The sequence below is a fragment of the Pterocles gutturalis genome, unplaced genomic scaffold (genome assembly GCF_000699245.1).
Source record: "Pterocles gutturalis isolate BGI_N339 unplaced genomic scaffold, ASM69924v1 scaffold18957, whole genome shotgun sequence".
Taxonomy (NCBI): Eukaryota; Metazoa; Chordata; class Aves; order Pterocliformes; family Pteroclidae; genus Pterocles; species Pterocles gutturalis.
In genome coordinates, this window is record NW_010113250.1 from 1 (window position 1) to 301 (window position 301).

At 54.8% G+C, this 301-nt stretch overlaps 1 protein-coding gene across 1 annotated transcript in view; it reads right to left on the bottom strand.

The window, feature by feature from the left end:
• Positions 1-99: 99 nt before the first annotated feature.
• The window catches only part of LOC104462478 (neurogenic locus notch homolog protein 1-like), a gene marked incomplete at both ends in the record, with an annotated part of 2,454 nt that continues 2,252 nt past the window's right edge, over positions 100-301 (bottom strand). Inside the window, one exon of the mRNA XM_010074427.1 lies at positions 100-232. Coding sequence (XP_010072729.1) covers positions 100-232 — 133 coding nt within the window. The remainder of the gene's footprint in view (positions 233-301) is intronic.

Below are 301 nucleotides of genomic sequence, written 5' to 3' on the forward strand. Positions count from 1 at the left end.
ACCGCTGCGTTTGCTGCTGCTACCCGAGCAGCTAATGAGCAGATACCGAGGATATCCGCACTCAGCCCGCTAATGCCCCAGCCTGGGGAATTAATTTACCTTGAGTTCCTCTGGGGCAGGAGCATTTGTAGGTATTGATGAGATCGATGCAGGTTCCTCCATTCTGGCACGGGTGGGACAAGCACTCATTGATCTCCTCTGAGCAGTTAACTCCATGATAACCAGCCACACACTACAAGGAGGGAAGAGGGGAGCTGTCAGAGAGGTTCCCTCCGTTCGCACATGGCTGCAGGAGCACGGC